This window comes from Triticum urartu, chromosome 2 (genome assembly GCF_003073215.2).
Source record: "Triticum urartu cultivar G1812 chromosome 2, Tu2.1, whole genome shotgun sequence".
Classification (NCBI taxonomy): domain Eukaryota; kingdom Viridiplantae; phylum Streptophyta; class Magnoliopsida; order Poales; family Poaceae; genus Triticum; species Triticum urartu.
Genome location: NC_053023.1, coordinates 732,521,399 through 732,544,107, shown reverse-complemented (window position 1 = coordinate 732,544,107; position 22,709 = coordinate 732,521,399). Strand labels below are relative to the sequence as shown.

Genomic DNA, 22,709 nt, shown 5'->3' with positions numbered 1-22,709 from the left:
TTGGGTTAGCGGGCTGTAAATGGGCTATATGCGAACAAGCCGTTAACATGCTTTACATGGGCGGATCCGCCACCTTTTGACCAAGTCAAACGGGCCAACATTTTCACAGGAATGAGCCTCTGTTGGGCTGTGCCACGTGTCGACGTATCATAGGCGCCTTCTGTCCAATGAGTGGATGACATCTGTCCCAACGATGAGCCGACACGTGTTTCCTCCAGCCAATGATGATTTTACACGTGGAAAATTCCCATTGGTTGGGGCTGTTAACGGGTTATCGGATGCAAAACCCGACCCGATAGCTTAACGACGTTCCGTTACGGCGGATGCCACGTGTCGGTCACCCTTGACGAAAGCACTTCTGTAACGCGGGATTTATCGTCATGGAACTGTACACTTCCGTGATGATAATTTTGGTAATGTCATGGAACACTTCTACGACAGCACATGTATGACTGTCTTGATTTCTATCATAAAATCGTCATGAATTTACATGCATGACAGAAAATGCGACCTACTGTGACAAACATGTATCATCACGAAAGTGTATTTTTTTTTTGTAGTGATGAAGGCCTCTGCTCGAGCACCCTCCATCGCCTCCACAACAAGCCTCCTCGATCTAGACCTCCCCGCCGCCGCAGGCTCCATGCGGGCTTTGCCCGATGACGTGCCCCGGTGGCGGCGAGAGGGGCAAAGTACAGGTGGCTGCTAGGGTCGTGTATTCTTCTCATGAAAACGATTCGATCTCGCGTGAATATGCTAGAACTTGGTCATGCTTGTATGCGAATTTTGAATACGCTAAAACTAATTTGAATTTAAGTTAGGAACCACGCCATGTTATTAATTCAATCTTGATATATAAGTTCGAAATCTTTAGCATGGTTTGCTCTTTGCTGCAGTCGAGTAGAACTTCTCTACGGTGCGACCGGTCGCTATGCTACGAAATGAAACGCGCGACCCCGCCACCGCTCCACCAATGCCGCCGCCGCCGCACCCGTCGCGCCTCGGCTTCCACCCGCTGGAGCCGGCGCTCTCCGCCGCGGCCGACGCGCTGCACCGCTCCTGCCCGAGCTCCCCGCGCCGAGCCGTCCTCCGCCGCGCGCGCGCGCTGCACGCGCTCCTCGTGGTCTCCTCCACGCCCTCCGCGCACACGCCCGGCACCTTCCTCGTCAACCAGCTCCTCGCGCTCTACGCCCGCCTCTCCGCGCTCCCCGACGCGCTCGCGCTCCTCCGCTCCGCGCCGCGCCCCAACGTCGTCTCCTTCAACACCGTCCTCTCGGCCCTCTCCCGCGGGGCCCCGCGCCACGCGCCGCAGGCCTTCCGGCTCTTCGGCCAGCTATGCGTCTCCGGGCTCCGCCCCACCGCGCCCAGCCTCTGCGCCGTCCTTCGCGCCGCCGGAGCGCTGCGAGACGGCCGCGCGGGAGCCCTGGCGCACGCGCAGGCCGCGGCGCTCGGCTTCCTCGCCAGCGACATCGTGCCCACCGCCCTGCTGCAGATGTACTCCGAGTGCGGGGCGCCGCGGGACGCCAACCGGGTGTTCGACGAAATGGCGACGCCGGACGTGGTCGCGTGGAACTGCGCGATGCACTGCAGCGTGCGGTACGGCTACCTCGGGCGTGCTCTTGGGCAGTTCTGCAGCATGGTGAGGGCTGGGCTGGCACCCACTGAGAGCACGCTCTCGTCGGTCCTCAGCGGGTGTGCGCGCGCTGGGGATGGCCGCGGAGGGCGCGTGCTACATGGCTGGGTGGTGAAGTCGGAGGAGCTTGACCCTGACACGCCGCTGCAGAATGCGCTGCTCGGCATGTACTCCGGCTGCGGTGATCTGGACACTGCGTTACATGTGTTTGACAGGATTGAGACGCCTGACTTGGTGTCATGGAATACTCTGATTGCTGGGTTTTCTGCTGCTGGGGATGGATGGAGTGCTATGGATGCTTTTGTACGGCTCAAGGATGTGCAGTTCGGCGAGCCGGTTGTCCCTGATGAGTATACATTTGCAGCTGTGGTGTCTGCTGCTGCTGCTTTACCTGCAATGCGTAGTGGAATGCCACTTCATGCTGAAGTGGTCAAAGCTGGGTTGGAGACCAGTGTCTTTGTAGGTAATACATTGATCAATATGTATTTTACAAACGGGGAGCCAGGCTCAGCACGAATTTTGTTCGATTCCCTTCCCGAGAAAGATGTAATTATGTGGACCGAGATGGTTGCGGGCCATTCTTCGTCGGGTGAAGCTGAATTAGCCTTGAAGTATTTCATTAGCATGCTTCAGGAAGGGTACAAGGTCGACAGCTTCTCTCTCAGCAGTGCTTTGAACTCCACAGCAGAGTTTGCAGGTCTTAAGCAAGGAGAGATGCTCCATGCTCAAGTGGTAAAAAGTGGTTATGAGGGGAATATCTGTGCCTCCGGAAGCCTGCTTGATATGTATGCTAAAAATGGTGCTCTCCAAGGTGCCCATTTGGTGTTCTACACCATACCAAAGCGAGATTTGAAGTGTTGGAATTCAATGATAGGGGGATATGGCAATTATGGCAATTCAGAAATGGCATTTAAGTTATTTGGTGAGATGATTCGTGATGAGCTGCAACCTGACCATGTAACTTACATATCCCTCCTTTCAGCATGCAGCCACTGTGGACTAGTTGAGAAAGGAAAGTTCTACTGGTTTTGTATGATGACGGATGATATTATGCCAGGATTCAAGCACTATACTAGCATGGTGAGTTTGTTAGGTAGGGCAGGTTTATTGGAGGAAGCAGTTGATTTACTGCAGAAATCCCCATTTGCCAAGAAATGTCCTGAACTATGGAGAATTCTGCTAAGTTGCTGTGTTGCATTAAATGATTTGTCCGTTGGTGTTCATGCTGCTGAACAGGCACTAGCGCAAGACCCAGATGATATGTCAACACATGTATTGCTTTCAAACCTTTATGCTGCTGCAGGAAAATGGGATGTTGTAGCTGAAATTAGGAAAAAAATCAGAGGGATGATGGTTGAGAAGGAACCTGGGCTGAGTTGGGTTGAGATAAAAAGTACGATTCATGTGTTCTCAGCAGATGATGAATGCCACTCACAGATCGATGACTGTCGTGCCGAGTTGCTTCGACTTAAGGGGAACATGGAATTGTTGTATAGTTCTGAAAATGAATTGCTTTCAAGTGGCTAAGTTCCATGAATAGATTTCAGTGAAAGAGCATTTGACTTGCTTTCCATTGAGGATTGATTATCGATAAGGACCCTCTGGTGAGTTTATTAAGATTAACAATATGGTGCATGTCTTCTCTGCAGTGCTGAAGTTTAAACCCTAACTGGTTTAAAATATAGTTGTGAAAATGATCTGCTGCCAAGTGGCTAAGTTGCCATGAACGGATTTTTCTTAGAACTTAAAAGCGGTTTTGACTGCTTTCCCCTGTCACGGCTACTAAACTGGCTTATATGATAAGATATCGAGTGTAATAGCTAAGCAGAAGAAATGAGAAATTATCAAGGGACAATCTATCAATTTAAGGTTCACACTTAGTACTGTTAGCACCATTGGATCAAAGAAGGTTTACAGTCAAGCTGCATCAAACAAGTTATTGAGGTGGAAGTAACTCACAGTAACTGATCATAAGTTTGACTTATGTTTGGTTCCGACAGAGACTAGGTACATACTAAACATTGGATTGACCAGCTGACAATTGCTCAAGTCTGCTTATAAAAAGGGAGAGAGAAGTTTGAGCGAATGGTACCGTGTCTCTTATATCGACATATCTGTGTGATTCTGTTTCAGTCTGTCTATGATCAGCAGCAGAATTTCAAACTATAATTTTATACTTACCTAAATGTCCCGTCTTGCCATCTTTCAGCATTTCAGAGAAATTGTTGTTGTTTGTTGAGTCGTTTGTTTTGATTAAGGCTTCTTGAAATTTACAGGTTAAGCATTTTAGGGGTGTGCTGTTTGCTTCTGTGAATGACATGAACTGATGAATTTTGAAGATTACAGGGGAAGATATCCCAGAGCTTACATTGGAATTGCTTTAACAGAACAAACAAATTGGTCAGCATTAACTAAGGGCGTGAAGTTCCAGAGTTACCTGTCCCAATCAAGCCCTTCCAATCATGTAAGCTGCCTGAGGCCTGAATATTTGTTCCTTTGTGGATGAAAACATGGCATTTAGATTTGATGCATTAATATTCTTTGGTTTCAGAACTTAATACATGTATGATTTTACATGTCACATCAAGGTAACTAATAATTCTGAAGTTTTAATTGTGGAATTCTTCTAATTGGAGCCTTATCAATGCATCATTGCTCTGTTAACACAGTATGCAAAGTTTGGTTGTGCTCATGTTGCACCAAGGAATTATAATGTGAATCACAGGTCAGTCACTAGCTGATGGATTGCTTAAAATAGTAAGATGATAAGTAAATTTCAAGGAATCGCATTTGTATGGATCTTACATAATTCTTGAGCCCCCATTCATATATCCATTAGATATATATTCAGCAGGCGGAGGAAATTAGGAAATTGATATGACCTGCATTGAAGTACCAGGATATACTTATTTACATGACGATTATTTTTTAAATTTAACTCTGACTATTTTTAGAAAAGACACCCAAAGGGCATCTTATAACTGAATATTATCAAGGAAAACAGTGGACGGTACAATGGAAAGACAACAAGACACAGAACGACCAGTTTCACTATTGAGCTTATAGTTAGCCAATGCTGATATGTAACTTGCACTATTCAGTTTATTGTTCAGCCCAAATATTCCAAGGACTTCCTGAGTTTACACATTAATCATTTTTCAGGTGTGCTGTTTGCTTCTAGGAAAGACATGCACTAAAAAATGTTCAAGAATACGGGGCAAGATTTCCCAGAGCTTATACTGGATTTTTTTTAACAGAAGCAATTTTTGTTCAGCATAACTAACGGATGACCATATGAATGTCAGAGTCAAGCCCTTACAATCATGTAAGCTGCCTGAGGTCCAGATGTTCCTTCCTCAGAATTCAAGAAAAAAAAATCCTTCATCCGTGAAATCATGTCGTTTTGACTTTGATTCATTAATTAATTTTCTTTGGTTCAGAACTTAATACATATGATTTTACATGCCCTTATCTAGATTGCGGAATCCAAAGTTTTAATTTAGCGTGTTCTTATAAATTGGGTATCCATAGCGATCCATCATTGCTCTCTTAATACAGTTTCGTAGTTTGCTTATGCTCATGTTGGACCAAGGAATGATAACTTTGACATGAATCACGGCTTAATTGCTAGCTGATGGATTGCTTAAAAACAGTAAGGTGGTAAGTAAAATTCAAGGAATGTTGTTGTTAGGAACTGTCATGTTGAGGGCATGACAAGTCAGCTCAGGAGGAGGGCCACAGCTGCAGCACTGGGCCCAGGAAGGGACATTAGTTCTTCCAAGGAACAAAGATAGGAAGTTATGATTTGGGTAGCTTCGGCGCCGATCCAGGCGCACTGAGATTACGAACCTCGCCCCCCTGTTGACCACCCCTACAACCTGTGATCCAGTCAACCAAATCCCAAAGAACATGACAGACACTTTATGCAGTTCCAGCATGATAGGGCAACATAACTGCCTAGAAACTTAAAAAATCATATGTGAAAGATCTTACACAATTCTTTATCCCCACACATGTACAAAAATTGCCTTTGGAGCTCGGCCTCCATGGAGGCCTCCAAATTCAAATTTCGAATTTCATCAAATTTCATATTTTTACATTTCAAAAAATTCTGAAAAAATACAGATATACATGAAGGCATAACACACATGTGTGTAAATTTTCAGGGCAAAATATGTTGAAATGAGGGCTGTGCAAAAAAGACAAATCTGGGCCTTTTTTAACACATGATACTATTCATCCTCCCAGGCCATGAATTTGTCTTTTTTGTACAGGTCGCATTTCAACGCATTTCATTTTGAATTTTTACACACATACACATAACATCCTTGTTTACTTGCACAATTTTTTTCAGATTTTTTTGAAAGCAAAAAGTTTGATTTTTGATTTTTTCAGAAAAAGGCCTCCATGGAGGCAGAGAGCCAAACGTCCGTTCTCCACACATGTAATGCTATATACTCCCTCCGTTCCTAAATATAAAACGTTTTGGTAGTTCAATTGAACTACCAAAACGTTTTATATTTAGAACTACCAAAACGTTTTATATTTAGGAACGGAGGGTTTTGAACTACCAAAACGTCTTATATTTAGGAATGGAAAGGGAGTTCACCAGGTGGAGGGAATTAGGAATTAGACATGGTCAGTAGCAGAATATACATTTTTACGTGCCAATTATTCTCAAAGTTATTCAACATTAGTTTCACTATTTGACTTAGTTTAGCTAATAATGTGGATATGTAACTTGCATTTCTTTAAATTATTGTTCAGCCAAAATAACCGAAGTGTAGTTTTTGGTACCCAAATTTGTAGAAATAGTCAAACCCTCCTGAGTCAATTGTTAGGGAAGCTCGGGGGTGGGTGGGGGCTTATATGAAAATGTTTTGAGAGAAGATTCTCTGGACCATGGTCCAGCTGCACCTATGGTCCACATCGTTAGATCTAAGGACATGGGCATCTATGTATGGGCCAGATTAGTAGAGATGGTGAGCATTTATGCTAATATGGATCACTGACTGTCCTTGGAGTTTGGACCATAAGGGCTGCCCATTAAAATTCATGCCAAAGACGTCTCGATACATGCCAATTTGCTATGTGGATGGGTTTGCACTGCTGCCAAACAGCCAAAGCACACTGCATGCATGGCAGCATGCTAATGTGAGAAAATGCGGTACCTACTTTTGATTAGATGGCGCTATATACTTATACTTTGTTTACGTTGGCACTATAACAGAAACCATATTTTTTATTAGTGTCCATATTTCCTCTCATGTTCCAGTGAATATATTACTCATGTGTTTTCGCTTTTCAGAAAATTACAAAAAGGTGTCATGGGAGAGAAAATCAAACATATACAGTAAATTTTTAGGAGCAGAATCTACAATTTCCTATTTGTGTTCCAGTGAATATCGCTGATAATTTTACAATCTTAAAGTACATCTATGTGGTATGTCTATCCTACATTTTTGGCAATTGTCAAGGGAAAATCCAGAGATATAAAAGTTTTTAATTTCTAGAATAGCAGGTGGATCATCAAAAACATATATTTCTGCCCATTAGAGGCATTCATCTTGTAATTAGTAGTAACTTCTCCATAGTTATGACAATAAAAATGAATGCGACCACAGTAGCTATATGCGATGACCTTGGTCGAGTTAGTGCTAGATACATCCATTTGAGCGACAAGTAATTAGGGACGGAGGGAGTACTGCCTATGTGATTAAGGTCTTATGAGCTTACTACCCACTAGCATGCCCATTATGCAACATGGTCCAGTAGAACACTGTTGTATGTTTTTACTAAGTTTTTTTTGGGAGGTGGGTGGGGTTTATATTTGGTCCTCAAGCGGGACAGGAGAGTGAAGCTGTCTTTATTAAAAGAAATGTTTACATGGAAATGATTCTTTAAATTGAACTTCAACTTTAGTTCCACTATTTAACAAAGCTAACAATGATGATATATAACTTGCATTTTTGATTTATTGTTCACCCCAGATAATCCAGGCGTAGTCTTACGGTATCTAAAGCTGTAGAAATAATCAAACCGTCCCAGAGTATTTTAGGACTTACATTGGGTCGCTGAGTCAATTGTTGGGGAAACTCGTGGAAAACACTAGTAAGGGATGACTTATATTAAAATGATGTGGTTTGACTATATCAGTTTTCTGGGTGGGTGAGTGGGTGGGTTGGTGGGGGTATTCATATTTTTTCCATGAAAGGGGGACAGCTGGGCAGGAGGCTGAAGCTATCTTTAAGTACAGAAGAATACACTGTCCATCCCTTGATGTTGAGAACAGCAACTCAGAGAGTTTGTGGTACAGCTTCAAACTGAACTATTTTCTGCCGGCCCTTTTGTTTTCCAGTTATAAGCCCCAGACCACCTTCTTGGTTTATGTTCCTTTATTAGGCTTTCTGGACAAGTATAGCGCCAAGGTAACAGGTTTGTCTTTTCCTTCTTTTGGACTGCTCTCACAATTCCTATTTGACATTTTCGTGTGTTCTTGATGCTTGAATTTCATGCAGATTCGCAAGAAAGGTGTGAGTTTAGCCCAGAATTCTGTTCCAAGCCCTTCCAGTTTGTTCATGACCTTCAGGATCATCTTATAGTTTCGCCACCACCTCTCGCCAAAAGATGGGAGGCTACTACTGCTTGTTTCCCTGCTTGCTCGTCTGCTTTCTGCTCCACACACTTGGCAGCCACTCCCTGAATCAGACATGCAATCCCACTGACCTGGAGGCGCTTCTCTCCTTTTCCAGCAGCTTGGATAGGAAGGGCAGCAGGCTTGTCGGGTGGGGTCCCAACGACACAGCGTGCTGTTCTTGGACCGGCGTCTCTTGTGATCTTGGGAGGGTTGTTGGGTTGGATCTCTCCAACAAGAGCCTTCATGGCGGCATCTCCTCAGCAATCAGCTTGCTTGATGGCCTTGTGACTCTAAACCTCTCTGGCAACTCTCTCCATGGTCAGCCACCGGTTGGGCTTGGCCGGTTAGCAAGGATGCGGATTCTCGACCTCAGCATGAACATGCTCTCCGGCACGTTCCGACGAGTGAACACGGCTTCCCAGCGATTGAGGTGGTGAATGTCTCCTTCAACCAATTCAAGGGACCACATCCTGTGTTCCCTGGCGCAATGAACCTGACGGTTCTTGATATCTCGAGCAATGCCTTTTCTGGTGGCATCAACATCATGGTCCTCTGTGTTGCGCCGGTCAAGGCCCTGCGATTTTCCAGGAATAAGTTCACCGGTCAGGTCCTCACCGGCTTCGGCCAGTGCAAGATGCTTACTGAGCTCTCTATTGACGGCAGTGGCCTTACCGGAAACCTCCCCAGCGACCTTTACACTATATCAGAGTTGAGGAGGCTGAGCTTACGAGATAACCTGCTCTCTGGTAATCTCGGCGAGAACCTGGGTAACTTCTCTCAGCTTATCCATATTGACCTGTCATATAACATGTTCCGTGGCATCATCCCTGACATGTTTGGAGGTTTGAGGAGGCTGGAGTTCTTAAACTTGGGCTCAAATTTGTTAACTGGCACATTGCCTGCTTCCCTGTCGAGCTGCCCAATGCTGCGAGTGATCAACCTAAGGAACAACTCGCTGTCGGGCAAGATTACCATTGACTTCCGTTTATTACCAAGGCTGATCGTTTTGGATGCAGGGGCCAACATGCTGAGTGGTCCTATACCTCCAGATCTCATGTGGTGCACTGAGTTGAGGACACTGAACCTTGGAAAGAACATGCTTGATGGGGACATAACAGAGAGCTTTAAGAATTTGCGATCCTTGTCGCACCTTTCGCTTGATCGTAATGGCTTCACCAACTTGTCATCCGCATTACGAGTCTTGCAGCACCTGCCCAAACTGACAACTTTGGTGCTCACCAAGAACTTCCATGGTGGTGAGACCCTGCCTATGGATGGCATCAATGGGTTTAAGAGCATGCAGGTGTTTGTTTTGGCAAACTGTGCGCTCTCCGGCATGATTCCGCCTTGGCTGAAAAGTATGGAGAGCCTCAGAGCGCTGGACCTTTCATGGAATAAGTTGAATGGAAAGATCCCACTATGGTTGGGCAATCTCAATGATCTCTTCTACATCGACCTGTCAAACAATTTGTTCAGTGGGGAGCTGCCTGAGAGCTTTACACAGATGAAGGGTTTAATTTCAAGTAATAGTTCGAGTGAGCATGCATCAATGGAGGATTTCCCATTATTTATCAAGAAGAATTCATGTAATAAAGGTTTGCAGTACAACCATGTCAGCAGCTTCCCGCCGTCGCTGATCCTGTCCAATAACTTGCTTGTTGGGCCAGTCTTGTGGGGCCTTGGCAATCTTGTGAAGCTTCATGTGTTGGACTTGGGCTGGAATAACTTATCGGGGTCAATTCCTGATGAGTTGTCAACCATTTCAAGCTTGGAAGAGCTAAATTTAACCCACAATGGCCTCAGTGGGAGCATACCAGAATCTCTAGCAAAGTTGACATTTCTCTCCACGTTTGATGTCTCGTACAACAACCTGACTGGACTAATCCCAGCAGGGGGTCAATTTTCCACATTCACAAATGAGAATTTCGTGGGCAATGCTGGACTATGCCTTCGTTGGAATGGCCCCTGCTTTGGAAAGGCTCCATTTGAAGAAGGAAGTGATGGCACCGATACCATATCCGCAATGCTCACGATGACATACATCACTGTGGAAGTGGGATTCGCTTTCGGGCTTTTGACTGTCTGTAACATACTGTTCTTCGCAAGGGCTTGGAGGGCCGCATATTTTCTGGCGGTCGACAGGTTCTTTGATAAGCTCTATGTAATGACAATGGTGAAGGTGAACAAGCTCACAAGAATTTGGGAGGATAAAGATCATCTTTAGAACAAGTCAGACATTGCTCTTTGCAGGTCCTATCTAGGGGGCTTGTGTGCAAATGTTCTTTTTTACTTTATATATGCCGTCTCCTTTTTCTCAGCTTATTATAGTGTCTTCCTTGCTACCACCTCAGGTGTCATTAGGTGGATAGATTCAGTAGCAGGGGTCATATGGTTAGATCTTGAATTCCTCTTCATGCTGAGGGCAATATTGTTTGTGATATGTGTTGATACAACAAAATTTATGAACTGTGTGGTGGGTGCTAATCTGAAGACTGTTTGCTGTTCTCTGTGTGCAGCAGTACAATGTGCTGCCCCTTTCTCTGTTTGTTTAGCTAATTGAAGGTAGCGCTTGTAGATTTCGGTTTCTTCCGCTTAAACCTTTTTTTTTTCAGTTTCTCTTGATTACTTCTGAATTCTGGTTTGTTTTACTGTTTGTGCTACTATTGTCTAGGCTAGTTCTAGTTTTTAGCTAGGATTTTGGTCCTCGTGAGGAGGAGAAAGAAAAGGAAATGTTGTGTCAACTTCTGCAGGAAAATATGTGTCAGACATAAACATTGCTTTAAAACATTTATGCTTCTGCCGGGAAACAGGCCGTTGCGGCAGAAACTAGGAAAAGAGCCAGAGGGATGATGGCAAATGAACCTGGGCTGAGCTGGATTGAGTAAAAATGCAATTCATTTGTTGTCTGCAGATGGTGAGTGCCACTCTCACATAGATAGCTGTCATGGCGAGTTGCTTAGACTCAAGGGAAACACGGAATCTGAAAATGAATTGCTGTCAAGTGGCTAAGTTGCCATGAATAGATTTCAGTTAAAGAGCATTTGAGCTGCTTTCCATTGGAGACTGGTGGTCGATAAGGGCCCTGGGTGTGCTGTATTCAGATATAAAATATGATTGGTGCCTGCAGTGCTGGTGGTTGGAAAGGACCGTAATGGTTGAAAGTGTAGTTGCCATGAACAAAACCCAGTTAAAAGTGGATCAATGAGGCCTATATATATTTCTTCCTTTGTTGATGAAAGCATGGCATTTAGACTTTGATTCATTAAGTAATTAGTTCTCTTTAGTTTCAGGACTTATTACAGACTGTATGATTTTACGTGTCCCCGCCAGGGCAACTAATAATTCTGAAGTTTTAATTAGTGAGTTCTTCTAATTGAGTAATCATATCAATGCATCATTGCTCTCTTAATACAGTATGCGTAGTTTGGTTGTGCTCATGTTGCACAGAGGAATAACAGTTTGAGCTATGACTCACGGGTTAATCGCTATCTGATGGATTGCTTAAAAGCTGGAAGGTGACAAGTAAAATTCAAGGAGTCTTGTTGCCAGTTAGAATTTGTACAGTTCCATTGTGACAGGGCAATAAAACTGCCTACTTATCTTGTTTTCATATTTGTATCGATCTTACATAATTCTTTAGCCCTCATTGATGTATCATTAGCTACATATTCACCAGGTGGAGGAATTATGAATTTGATATAGTCCGCATTGAAGTAGCAGGTTATACTTATTTACATGGCGATTATTCTCTAAATGATCTTTGACATTAGTTTCTATTGAACGTTAAGCCAATGCTGACATGTAACTTGCATTACTGAGTTTTGTTGAAATATATTGCAGCAGACTTGTATATGAGCAGCAGACTTGTTGGGTGGGGTTCCAGTGATGCAGCATGCTGTTCCTGGACCGGCGTCTCTTGTGATCTTGGGAGGGTTGTTGGGTTGGACTCTCCAACAAGAGCCTTCATGGCGGCATCTCCCCTGCGATCACCTTGCTTGATGGCCTTGTGACTCTAAACCTCTCTCGCAACTCTCTCCGCGGCCAGCCACCAGAGGGGCTTGGCGGGTTAGCAAGGTTGCGGAAGCTTGACCTCAGTGTGAACATGCTCTTTGGTGTTTTCCCGGTGAGTGAAGGTGGCTACTTGGCGATTGAGGTGGTGAATGTCTCCTTCAACAAATTCACCGGATCTCACCCTGTGTTCCCTGCCGCAATGAACCTGACAGTTCTTGATATTTCTAGCAATGCCTTCTCTGGTGGATTCAACACCACGGGGCTCTGTATTACGCCGGTAAAGGCCCTGCGATTTTCCAGGAATGGGTTCAATGGTGAGATCCTTGCAGGCTTTGGCCGGTGCAGGATGCTCGCTGAGCTGTCTATTGATGGCAGTGGCCTCACTGGGAATTTCCCCAGCGACCTGTACACTTTATCAGAGTTGAGGAGGCTGAGCTTATGGGAAAATCAGCTCTCTGGTAGCCTCAGCGAGCACCTGGGTAACTTCTCTCAGCTTATGCATATCGACCTGTCATATAACATATTCACTGGCATCATCCCTGATGTGTTTGGGGGTTTGAGGAGGCTGGAGTTCTTAAATTTGGCCTCAAATTTGTTCAGCAGCACATTACCTGCTTCCCTGTCGAGCTGCCTAGTGCTGAGGCCTGAGGGTTATCAACCTAAGGAACAACTCGCTGTCGGGTAAGATTGCCATTGACTTTAACTTACTGCCAAGGCTGAACATTCTGGATGTAGGGAGCAACATGCTGAGTGGTGTTATACCTCCCAGTCTCATGTGGTGCACTGAGTTGAAGACGCCGAACTTTGCAACGAACAAGCTTGAGGGGAAGATACCAGAGAGTTATAAGAATTTGCGGTCCCTGTCGCACCTCTCGCTTGTTGACAATTGCTTCACCAACTTGTCATCGGCATTACGAGTCTTGCAGTACCTGCCCAAACTGACGAGCTTGGTGCTCACCAAAAACTTACGTGGTGGTGAGACCTTGCCAATGGATGGCATCAATGGGTTCAAGAGCATCCAGGTGCTTGTCTTGGCAAACTGTGCGCTCTCTGGCATGATCCCGCCTTGGCTGCAAAGCTTGGAGAGCCTCAGAGTTCTAGACCTTTCATGGAACAAGTTGAACGGAAAGATCCCGCTATGGTTGGGCAATATGAATAGTCTCTTCTATGTCGATCTGTCAAACAACTCATTTAGTGGGGAGCTTCCTGAGAGCTTTACACAGATAAAGAGTTTAATTTCAAGTAATATTTCGAGTGAGCCTGCATCAATAGAGGACTTCCCGTTATTATTCAAGAAGAATTCAGCTGACAAAGGTTTGCAGTACAAACATGTCAGCAGCTTCCCGCCGTCGCTGATCCTCTCCAATAACTTGCTTTTTGGGCCTGTGTTGCGTGGGCTTGGCCATCTTGTGATCTTCATGTACTGGACTTGAGCTGGAACAACTTCTCAGGGGGCATCCCTGATGAGTTGTCAAACATGTCGAGCCTGGAAGCTCTAAATTTGTCCCACAATGATCTCAGTGGGAGCATACCAGCATCTCTAACAAAGTTGACATTTCTGTCCAAGTTTGATGTCTCTTACAACAAGTTGGCTGGAGATATACCAACAGGGGGCAATTTTCCACATTCGCGAATGAAGACTTTGTGGGCAATTCTGCACTCTGCCTTCTTCGGAATGCCTCCTGCACTGAAGAGGCTCCATTTGTGGAAACTAGAAATGAGCAGCATCGTGGTACGGATACTGAAATGCCTGCGATGACATACATCACCGTGGAAGTGGGATTCACTTTTGGGCTTTTAATGGTCTGGAACGAACTGTTCTTCATAAGGGCTTGGAGGGTTGCGTATTTTCTGACGATTGATAGGTTCTTTGATATGATTTATGTCATGATAGTGGTGAAGGTGAACAAGCTCAGAAGAAAATGGGAGTATAAAGTTCATCCTTAAAGAAAGTCAGACACGGCTGTGTGCAGATGTTATTTACTTCATATGATGTTTCCTTTTCTCAGTTTGTGGTTTCTTCCTTGGTCCTTGCTTCCGCTTCAGGTGTCACTAGGTTGTTTGATTTAGCAGCAGGGCTCCCTGTGATTAGATTTTTAGTTTCCCTTAATGCCGTGGACAATATTGTTTGTGATATGTGTGATATATTAAAATTTAAGAACTGTATGTTGCATGCTAATCTAAAGACTGGTCGCTGTGTGGAGCAGTAAAATCTGCTTTCTCCTTTCTCAGTTTGTTTGGGCATCGATCAAAGATGATTCTCGCACTGTTTTTTCGTTTCCCCCCCTCAAAATCTCTCTTTCCACTTTCTCTTTACTATTCCTGGAATGATTGGCTTCGTTGGCTCCAAGAAACACATGAATCTTTTTTTCTCTCTGTAAAATTGTACAAGCCTTCCTTTACTTTGTTTTTGACTGTTGTCTTGGCTAATACTAGCATTTTTGAAGGTTACCTCATTGTATTTTAGCAAGGCTTTCGCTCCCAGCTTCTCAGAGTCTGCTCATAGAAAGGAGAGAAGTGTGAGCCAATGCTATCGTGTGTCTTGCATCAATGTATCTGTTTGATTCTGTTTCAGTCTGTCTGTGATAAACAACAGAATTTTAGCTACAGTTTTCTCTCTCTATGGAACAGAGACAGCTGAATGCCCCGTGTTGCCCTTTTTTTAGTGTATATATAAGAGAGCTATATATTTGCTTGTCGAATGCTATTATTTTGACAATGGCTTCTTGAGTTGCAGGCTAAGCATTTTCCAGGTGTGCTGGTTGCTTCTATGAAAGATATGAGCTGATGAATATTGAAGATTACAGGGAATGTTCTGATTTAACTAAGGGCATTATGTTGCAGAGTTACCTGTCCCCAATCATGTAAGCCGACTGATGTCTGGATATTCCTTTGTGGGTGGAAGCAACCAGCAAAGAACTTAATAAAATCTGAAGTTCTAACTTAGTGAGTTAATAAAGTGATGTAAGCAGTCAACTAAATAAATCTGAAGTTCTAACTTAGTGAGTTCGTCTAATTGGCTAGCCCTCTCGATCCATCTTTGCTCTCTTAATACAGATTGCTTACTTTGCTTATGCTCATGTTCCACCAAAGGATCATAATTCGCTATGAATCATGGTTTCAGTGGTAGATGATGGATTTCTTAAAAAAGTGAGGTGGTAAGTATACAGTTCTTGTTTTCGTATCATATGGATCTTACATAATACTTTAGCCCCATCCTTGTATCCAGTAGCTATATACAGGAACTTAGAAATTTGATATGACCTGCATTAAAGTAGCAGAATATACTTGTTTACATGACAATGCTAAATTCTCTAAATTTAACTTCGACACTCTGTTCACTGTTTAAATTAGCTAGCTAATGGTGATATTTAACTTACACTATTCATTTTATTGTTCGGCCCAAATAATCCAGGCCTACTCTTACAGTACCTAAATTAGTAGAAGTAGTCAGTCCCTCCTAAAATACTGTAAGATTTAAACTGGGGGCCTGAGCCGATTGTTAGGGAAACACAGGGAGATTACTAGGAAGGGATGACTTGTACTAAAATAATCTAGTTTGACTAAGTTTTTGCAGAGGGGGTGGGGGGTATCTTATTTGTTAATCAAATGAAGACAGGGGCCTGAAGCTGTCATTAAGTAAATAATACGTAGCCCAGGCCATTGACTTCGGGAACAGCATAAAAAAGGTTGGTGTTAAGCAAAGATTGATCTGTTTTCCTTCTTTTGGAATTCTCTTGAGATTGCTATTTATCATCTCCGCATGTTCTTGGTGCTTTAATTCACGCAGCTTTGCAAGAGAGGTGTGAGTTTTGCCTAGAACTCTTTCTGAAGTCCTTCGAAATTGTTCATGCCCTTCAGAAACACTTTCTGCTTCCGCCACAGCCTCTCGCCAAAGATGGGACTTCATGCTCCATGTACTGACGATAGGCAGACCCTCCCAAAGTGATGTAGGACTTGCATTGGGTCGCTGAGTTAATTGTTGGGGAAACTCATGGAAAGTACTAGGAAGGAGTCATTTGTATTAAAATAATGTTGTTTGACTAAGTCAGTTTCTTTGGGGTGGTGGTGCTATTCATATTTTTTTCATGACACGGGGACAGAGAACTGAAGCTGTCTTTATGTGAAGAACACACTGTCCATTGCCATTGACTTCGAGAACAGCAACCGAGAAAGTTTGTGGTTAAGCTTCAAACTGAACTATTTTTGGCCATCACTTTTGTTCCAGTTAGAGCTCCCAGAGGACCAGACCACCTTCTTGGTTTATGTTCTTTTATCAGGCTTTCTGGACAAGGATACCTCCAAGGTAACAGGTTTTTCCTTTCCTTATTTTGGAGTGCTCTCACAATTGCTATTTGTCATCTTTGTGAATTCTTGATGCTTAAATTATCATGCAGTTTCGCAATAAAGGTGTGAGTTTAGCCTGGGATTCTTTTCCAAGTCCTTCCAAATTCTTCATGCCATTCAGAATCATTTTCTAGTTTCGCCACCACCTCTCGCTAAAGATGGGAGGCTGCTACTGCTTGTTCCCCTGCTTGCTCATCTGCTTTCTGCTCCACACACATGGCAGCCACTCCCTGAACCAGACATGCAACTCCACTGACCTGGAGGCGCTTCTCGCTTTTTCCAGTGGCTTGGATAGGAAAGGCAGCAGGCTTGTTGGATGGGGTCCCAACGATGCCGCATGCTGTTCCTGGACCGGCGTCTCTTGTGATCTTGGGAGGGTTGTTGGGTTGGATCTCTCCAACAAGGGCCTTCATGGCGGCATTTCCTCGGCGATCTCCTTGCTTGATGGCCTTGTTACTCTAAACCTCTCCCACAACTCTCTCCGTGGCCAGCCATCAGAGGATCTAGGCCGGTTAGCAAGGATGCGGATTCTCGACCTCAGCATGAACGTGCTCTCCGGCGCGTTCCCGACGAGCGAACATGGCTTCCCGGCAATTGAGGTGGTGAATGTATCCTTCAACCAATTCAAGGGACCGCACCCTGTGTTCCCTGGCGCAATGTATCTGATGGTTCTTGATATCTCGAGCAATGCCTTCTCTGGTGGCATCAACACCACGGCACTCTGTGTTGCGCCGGTCAAGGCCTTGCGGTTTTCTGGGAATGAGTTCACCGGTGAGATCCGCGCAGGGTTCGGCCGGTGCAAGATGCTTACTGAGCTCTCTATTGACAGCAGTGGCCTTACTGGGAAACTCCCCAGGGATCTTTACACGATATCAGAGTTGAGGAGGCTGAGCTTACGAGATAATCAGTTCTCTGGTACTCTCGGTGAGGACCTGGGTAACTTCTCTCAGCTTATGCATATTGATCTGTCATATAACATGTTCTCTGGTGTCATCCCTGATGTGTTTGAAGGTCTGAGGAGGCTGGAGTTCTTAAGCTTGGCCTCAAATTTGTTGACTGGCACATTGCCTGCTTCCCTGTCAAGCTGCAAAATGCTACGAGTGATCAACCTAAGGAACAACTCGCTGTCGGGGAAGATTGCCATTGATTTCCGTTTACTGCCAAGGCTAAACATTCTGGATGCAGGGAGCAACAGGTTGAGTGGTCCTATACCTCGAGATCTCATGTGGTGCACTAAGTTGAGGACACTGAACCTTGGAAGGAACATGCTTGATGGGGAGATACCAGAGAGCTTCAAGAATTTGAGATCCCTGTTGATCCTCTCACTTGGTAGTAATGGCTTCACCAACCTGTCATCGGCATTGCGGGTTTTGCAGCACCTGCCCCAGCTGACGACTTTGGTGCTTACCCGGAGCTTCCGTGGTGGTCAGACAATGCCAATGGACAGCATCAGTGGGTTCAAGAGCTTGCAGGTGCTTGTTCTTGCAAACTGTGCACTCTCAGGCACGATCCAGCCTTGGCTGCAGAACTCAAAAAACCTGAGAGTGCTGGATATTTCGTGGAACAAGTTGAGTGGACCGATCCCACCATGGTTAGGCAATCTGAATAATCTCTTCTATATCGATCTGTCAAGCAACTCGTTTAGTGGGGAGCTTCCTGAGAGCTTTACACAGATGAAGAGTTTAATTTCGAGTGCATATTCAAGTGAGCATGCATCAATAGAAGACCTCCCATTATTCATCAAGAAGAATCCAGCTGGCAACAGTTTGCAGTACAACCGTGTGGTCAGCTTCCCACCATCGCTGATCCTCTCTAATAATTTGCTTGTTGGGCCAGTCTTGCCTGGCCTTGGCCATCTTGTGTATCTTCATGTACTGGACTTGAGCCGGAACAAGTTCTCAGGGGGCATTCCTGATGAGTTATCAAGCTTGGAAAACTTGGAAGAGCTAAATTTAACCCACAATGATCTCAGTGGGAGCATACCAACATCTCTAACAGAGGTGACATTTCTCTCCAAGTTTGATGTCTCGTACAACAACCTGACTGGAGATATCCCAACAGGGGGCCAATTTTCCACATTCACAAATGAGAGTTTCGTGGGCAATGATGCACTATGCCTCCGTCGGAATGGCCCCTGCTTCGGAAAGGCTACATTTGAAGGAACAGAAAATGATACCATATCCACAATGCCCGCAATGACATACATCATCGCAGAAGCGGGATTCGCTTTCGGGCTTTTGACCGTCTGTAACATACTGTTCTTCGCAAGGGCTTGGAGGGCCGCTTATTTTCTGGCGGTTGACAGGTTCTTTGATATGCTCTACGTCATAATAATGGTGAAGGTGAACAAGCTCAGAAGAAAATGGGAGGATAAAGAGCATCCTTAGGACAAGTCAGGCACGGCTCCTCTCAGGTTCTATCTCAGGAACTTCTGTGCAAATGATCTTTTAACTTAAACCGTCTTCCTTGCTACCACCTGAGGTGTCATTAGGTGGATAGATTCAGTAGCAGGCGTCATATGGTTAGATCTTGAGTTCCTCTTCATGGTGAGGACAATATTGTTTGTGATGCATTGATACAACAAAATTTATGAACTGTATGGTGGATGCTAATCTAAAGACTGCCCACTGTTCTCTGCGTGGAGTTTTACAATCTGCTGTCCCTTCCTCTATTTGTTTGGCAAATTGAAAATGGCGCTCGTAAAATATTTCGGTTTCTTTATGTTAAATCTTTTTTTAGTTTGTCTGTAGTGCTGCTGGTATTTCGGTTTGTTTTACTGTAAGAGCGACTGTTGCTTAGGCTAGTTCTAGTTTTAGCAAGGCTTTTGGTCCTCGTGAGCAGGCAAAAGAAAAGGAAATGTTCTGTCAACTCCTGCAGGAAAATATAGGTGAGGCAGAAACATTACTTTAAAACCTTTATGCTTCTGCTGGAAAACGGGCTGCTGCAGCAGAAACTAGGAAAAGGGCCAGAGGGGCGATGGTTGAAAATGATGAGTGCAACTCCCACATAGATGGCTGTCGTGGCGAGTTGCTTAGACTTAAGGGAAACATGGAATTGCCATATAGTTCTGAAAATGAATTGCTGTCAAGTGGTTAAGTTGCCATAATAGATCTCAGTTAAAGAGCATTTGAGCTGCTTTCAACCGAGGACTGATGGTCGACAAGGACCCTGGGCCTGGGGTGAGCTGTAAAGGACCATAATATGGTTGAAGACGTAGTTGTGAAGATGACTTGCCGCGTTAAATGGCTAAGTTGCCTGTCCAAGTCGAGCCGTTCCAATCATGCAAGCTGCCCGAGGCCTGAATATTTCTTCCTTTTTTGATGAAAGCATTGCATTTAGACTTTGATTCATTAAGTAATTTCCTTTAGCTCCGGAACTTATTACATATGATCTTACATGTCCTCAACTTCAATGGTACCTAAGAGCTTGAAATGCAGTTCTCTTACCATGGTATGTTCTTATCTTTCTAATTTTCATCATGGCTCAATGGTACCTAAGTTGAATATCATCTAATGTTCCATATTTTTCTTCTTTGAATCATTGATATCATTTGAAGATTCTTTTCAGTTAGAAAATTACATAAAATGTGATCTTTAGTATTATATCTCGAACTAAACTCAAAATTTAGTTTAGACCGCCTCTCTGACTCTGTGAACTGTTGCTAAATCCTGACGATATATGATGGCTACATTGCAAAATAGCAAGAATACTACTACCCCACTACTAGCTGCTAATCACTTTCATTTGAATCGTAAGTGTAATTTTTTAAAGTCAAGTCCAATCCAAATGCAAGGCTAAGAATACAATACAAGTGGAAACAGACCCGATCCTGAAAGCTGGGCTACTGAAGCCTACTTAAACTGAACCCATGGGAATATGCATGCAAGAAACAGTACTCCCTCATATCCATATTAATTGTCACTCAAACGGATGTATCTAGCAGCGACAATTAATATGGTCAAAGGGTGTAGCAGAATTGATAAATGTAAATGTTGTCGTCTGGCTATAAGCAACAAGAGCAATGAGCAAGGAGCCTAGTAAGGGTTTTCATTAAGCATGCCAAGAAGGAAGAATATCGACCGAAGCCCTGAGCCACGCTTAACGATCACAATCCATTGTTACTAGTTACTACAGATCATCACATGCACTTTGATGGTAAAATAGACTAGTCTTCGTTATCTGCTCTGAATAAGTTAGACAGATGCTGACCGAAGAAGAGATTCTTACGCTAGCTAGGAGTGCTTAGGGATATCGGTGGGATTGGCTGAGACCTTAGGTCTCCACAACGGAACGATCAGGAAGGTTAGGATGGCGCATAGGCCCTGAGGGCCTCCCCCATCGCGCGCCATGTACATGTACCCTCCATGACCCCATTTGGTGCCCCACGAGTTCTTCAAGATCCAGTATCTTCGTAGGAATGCGTCCGTGCCATAGCCGACCACCAAGACGGTGTGGGTGATGGTGTTGTTGCACGGACCAGTGTACACGCCAATGTCCTCATGTATACCTGGCCAAACCTCGGGCCGGGCCAAGCCCGAGCCAAGAAAACCTGGGCCCGAGCCCGGCCTGGCCCGGCCATTGGGCCTAGTTTTTGGGCCCAAGCCCGGCCCGAACATGCAAAAGCCCATCGGGCCTCGGGCCTCGGGCTGGGCCCCTTCAGAAAACTGCAAAAACGATGGGCCCGGCCCGGCCAGGCCACCGGGCTCAAAATCTAGGCCCGAGCCCGGCCCGGGAGCAGCGTCGGGCTGGGCCGGGTTGGGCTTTTTTGGGCCAGGTCGGGCCGGGCTGGCCGGGCCGGGCAGCCCATGGCCAGGTCTATCCTCACGTAATAGTGGAAATATATGTCGAGCCCGATTTCCACTATGACGAGCTGGACCGCCACCGCTGCCATCAAGGCCTTCTCGCCGCTATATACTGTTGGGACAAACCTGGTCCGGCGACGAACGCCGAGTAGCCTCAAGCGGCACGACCGTCGGACGAACCTCTCGCTGTCTCTCTCGCTCGAACGGAGATAGAAGAAAAAGTGCTAGACATAGATTTTCAGACGACGTACGCCTCGCCGCACAAACGGCGCCACGCCGACGAAGGGCGCAACGGCCGCACGCACGACCTTTCTTTTTCTCTTAACCGGGCACAATACCCCCACATCTACAATGGACTGGATTACATGGCTTAAATAGCCTGACTCACCAGCCACCCCGCAGCCTGAACGCACACATAGCTAACTACCCTGGAGTCTAACAAACTCTATCCATGCACACACACGGACGCCCACCTCCTAGAATATCTCAATCAGATGCAACCATATCCATCCGATGCATGCACGTAGCTAACAACTCTAGAGTCTAACCAACATACGTGCATGACACACACAACCTAATCAACTGACTCAATCATGATTATCCTAACATATACTACATGGAACCCTTCTATGGAAGCAAAGCGGGAAAGGCCATCCGCCCTCATGTGGCACCGACGCTGAATGCCATCGTACGGGTAATTCCTGTCTGTCGCTATACGGTTCTTTTTTATGAAATCCAAGGCTCGCCACGACTCGCCACATCTACAACCAAGGTTAGCTTTGTCGCAGTCGACGAGCATCTGCGGCGACAGATCCTCCAACTTGCCGGTCTTGATAGCAGTTATGCCCTCCACAGCGCCAGCGGCTACGAAGGCCCAACATGCGCCGCAATGCCCTTGATTCTTGACGCTTGTCACCGCGTGGTGGTCCCGCCAATCAACGCGGTCAGGGAGGTCCTCGTTGGTGATTGCGGTATGAGGCTGGTTGTAATGGGGAGTATCATATACTAGTATCATGCATATGATATTAGTCTATGATACTACATCCCTAATGCATAGTATCATATGTTGGTATCACAGAGGACTATTTATTGACATGCATGACACAAAGTAGCACATCATTTAATATGATACGGTATCATGATATGATACTTAAGCCTCTCTTTTTTAATTTAATTCTATGCCACTTCATCAAAATTGCTTAGTTGACATGCATGATATTACCTATGATACTTCCATTACGGGCAGCCTGAGGCATGTAATCGAAGTGGTACGGGAGGT

The 22,709-nt window shown here is 45.0% G+C and overlaps 3 protein-coding genes and 1 pseudogene across 5 annotated transcripts; all 4 read left to right on the top strand.

Annotated features, from left to right (window-relative positions):
* The first annotated feature begins 907 nt into the window (after nt 1-907).
* On the top strand, nt 908-8,243 carry LOC125540264 (pentatricopeptide repeat-containing protein At3g50420). 3 transcript variants are annotated; one of them, XM_048703854.1, is made up of 5 exons: nt 908-2,713; nt 2,870-3,721; nt 3,910-4,097; nt 4,185-4,358; nt 4,796-8,243. In XM_048703854.1, exons 1-2 carry the CDS (start codon nt 932-934, stop codon nt 3,158-3,160), a joined length of 2,073 nt encoding a protein of 690 aa, XP_048559811.1. In that variant the 5' UTR covers nt 908-931; the 3' UTR covers nt 3,161-3,721; nt 3,910-4,097; nt 4,185-4,358; nt 4,796-8,243. The 3 variants fall into 3 exon arrangements, with proteins under 3 accessions (XP_048559811.1, XP_048559810.1, XP_048559809.1); XM_048703853.1 differs by having other exon boundaries at nt 908-3,237; XM_048703852.1 differs by having other exon boundaries at nt 908-3,721.
* Nucleotides 8,244-8,484: 241 nt separating this feature from the next.
* LOC125540267 (phytosulfokine receptor 1-like) lies at nt 8,485-10,710 on the top strand. Its single transcript, XM_048703856.1, has one exon. It carries the CDS (start codon nt 8,758-8,760, stop codon nt 10,492-10,494), a length of 1,737 nt encoding a protein of 578 aa, XP_048559813.1. The 5' UTR covers nt 8,485-8,757; the 3' UTR covers nt 10,495-10,710.
* Nucleotides 10,711-10,952: 242 nt separating this feature from the next.
* LOC125540266 lies at nt 10,953-16,202 on the top strand (annotated as a pseudogene).
* Nucleotides 16,203-16,365: 163 nt separating this feature from the next.
* LOC125540265 (phytosulfokine receptor 2-like) lies at nt 16,366-19,280 on the top strand. The gene is made up of 2 exons (XM_048703855.1): nt 16,366-16,587; nt 16,679-19,280. The coding sequence occupies exon 2, from the start codon at nt 16,787-16,789 to the stop codon at nt 19,013-19,015; it is 2,229 nt and encodes a 742-aa protein (XP_048559812.1). The 5' UTR covers nt 16,366-16,587; nt 16,679-16,786; the 3' UTR covers nt 19,016-19,280.
* The last annotated feature ends 3,429 nt before the right edge of the window (nt 19,281-22,709 follow it).